This window comes from Natator depressus, chromosome 6 (genome assembly GCF_965152275.1).
Source record: "Natator depressus isolate rNatDep1 chromosome 6, rNatDep2.hap1, whole genome shotgun sequence".
NCBI lineage: Eukaryota > Metazoa > Chordata > Testudines > Cheloniidae > Natator > Natator depressus.
In genome coordinates, this window is record NC_134239.1 from 9111545 (window position 1) to 9113816 (window position 2272).

The window sequence follows — 2272 nt, forward strand, 5'->3', positions numbered from 1 at the left end:
TCCTGTCCCACACCCCACCCTGGTCTCTCTCAAGTCTCAGTCCCAAGCCACAGAGAAGCCGGAGCTGCTCCAGAACTGGCAGGGCTGGGGAGATTCCAGGCCAGTTGTGGTGAGATGCAGCCAGGGCAACTCCCATCCTGCAGTCCCAGGAGAGGAAAATCAGATCTGGGAATCCCCCTGATCCCCCAGAGCCAATGGGGATGTGGCAGGAGATCATTCAGCCCTGGCAATCAGGTAGGAGATGAGTCCCATGAGCAGCGGCACCAGGATGAGCAGAGACACCCAGACCCCGATGCTGAGAAGGGAGAACCGGAAGGACTTCCGGGCCCAGAGATCCGCGTCGGGAGAGTTTGTCTTCCGCTTCTCGTTGGCCTGAGGAGAAAAGGGAGAGTCACCAGAAGCACAGCCCTGTCATCCCTCTCTGCTATATCCCAGCCCCCGGTAGTCCCCAGCGCCGAGACACGACCCCGTACCCCCTCTATATCCCAGTCTCTGGTAGCTCCTGGCACCAAGACATGGCCCCGTACCCCCCGCTATATCCCAGCTCCTGGTAGCCCCCCACGCCAAGACATGGCCCCATACCCCCGCTACATCCCAGTCCCCAGTAACCCCTGGCACCGAGACATGGCCCCATGACCCCCACTACATCCCAGTCCCTGGTTGCCCCCAGCACCGAGATGTGGCCCCATGCCCCCTCACCTTATTATATCCCAGCCCCAAGAACCGTCCAGCACTGAGACATGTCCCCATCCTCCCTGCTGTATCCCAGCCCCCCTCACCTTGACAGCATAGATTAGGGCCAGCACCCCCAGGCAGGAGCAGCAGCAGACAATGCTGCCTATGGCCAGGCAGCGGAGGGCATGGGGACGTGGGGTCCAGGCAGACGGCTCAGGCCGCGAGGGCCCCTCCTGGATCATCACCACAGTCTCTGCCTCATCCCCTGCGGGTTTCCCAGTGCAGCCATTCCCCACGCCGAGGGCCATCTCCTCCCCCATGGGGCACCGAGGGCTCCCCCAGCATGGGGCCGCAGGGGCACCTACAGGACAGAAACACAGATAGTCACATGCCACAGCCCTGCCCTGGCCCGCTCCAGCTGCTGTAGCCCCAGGCATGGCCAAGCTCCCCCTCGGGGAGGGGAATCGGGATGCCCAACCAGCTCAGGGATAGGGTGTTTTTTAGGGAGAACCCCCCCTCCCCGCACCAGCTCCCTTAAGGCTGGGTCCCCTCTGAGCCGGGTCCCCTCATCCTTTGCGGGCTTCCCCTTTTGGGCTGTGTCTGTGCTTGGGATTACCTGCGTCCTCCCTGGTTTCCATTGCCCTGAGTCACTGCCCGCAGGGGATTACCTGGCTGCCCAGGGGAGGGGGGGTGACACCGGGGAAGGGAGGGTGGCACCGAATGCCAGGGCACAGCCCATTCCTGAGTTTCCAGGGACAGCAGCTGCCTCAGCCAGCAATGCCCCATCTCCCAGTGCCCCCCAAGAGGGGAAGGGCCCCACGTCCCACCCCCCTGCCCCCCCCGAGCCAGCCAGTCCCTCCCAGTCTCTGGTTCAGAATCGTTCCTTCTTTCTGTCAGCTCTTTTCAAAGGCGCTTTAAAGGTGGCTTCGAGCGCAGAGCAAACAACAGCCCCTGGGCTTCACAATCACATTGGTAACGTTCCCTCCGGTCCTCTCCAAACCCCGCTGGGTCCTGACAGCGACTCTCAGGCCACACCTAACAGCCCTGGCTGGAAAATCATCCACCACAGCCCCGGGTGGGGGGCGGGGGCCTCTAGCCAAGAGCAGGGTGCTAAGGGGAGTAAAGATCCCCTCGTGCCAGGGCAGCTGTGAGTCTGGTCTGCCCTAGGGAAGGGCAGGGAGTAGACTGCGGGGAGACAGGCTGGATGGGCTCTGATTGGGAGCTGTCTCCATCTCTGCTGGGGAAACGGACTCTTGGGGAGGGGGGCTGTGCGGACGAGGAAGGGGTGGGGTGGAAGGGAAGAGCCCCCCACCCCCTTGGGGAATTGTCTCACCTGGTGGCAGGGTTCTGGCCTGGGATCCCAGCTCCACCCGTCTCCGTCTGCCTGTTTGTCTGCACACCTGTGAGTTCCCAGTCCAGGTTTGGCAGTGCCTCTTTAGGGCTGGGCCCAGCCTCTCAGCATGAGCTCATTGACTCTGACTCAAAGCTGGCCGGCTGCCTCGTCAAACGCCCCCACCCACCTTGCCAGGTCCCTGGGTGGATAGTCAGGCTGGGCTAGTGGCTTGAGCGTTGACATCCCCCTGCCTCTGGGGCGTGT

General features: G+C 62.9%; 1 protein-coding gene across 1 annotated transcript; it reads right to left on the reverse strand.

The window, feature by feature from the left end:
• Positions 1 to 213: 213 nt before the first annotated feature.
• On the reverse strand, positions 214 to 2056 carry TMEM265 (transmembrane protein 265). The gene is made up of 3 exons (XM_074954442.1): positions 2009 to 2056; positions 780 to 1036; positions 214 to 372 (listed from the first exon to the last, which is right to left on the reverse strand). The coding sequence occupies exons 2-3, from the start codon at positions 993 to 995 to the stop codon at positions 214 to 216; spliced, it is 375 nt and encodes a 124-aa protein (XP_074810543.1). The 5' UTR covers positions 996 to 1036; positions 2009 to 2056.
• Between the last annotated feature and the right edge of the window lie 216 nt (positions 2057 to 2272).

What these genes read in the sequence shown, in the direction of transcription:
- TMEM265 (XM_074954442.1), bottom strand. Translation starts at nt 995, where the DNA reads ATGGGGGAGGAGATGGCCCTCGGCGTGGGGAATGGCTGCACTGGGAAA. An exon ending in CCCTAATCTATGCTGTCAAG is followed by an intron (nt 373 to 779) that starts GTGAGGGGGGCT and finishes TTTTCTCCTCAG; the next exon opens with GCCAACGAGAAGCGGAAGAC.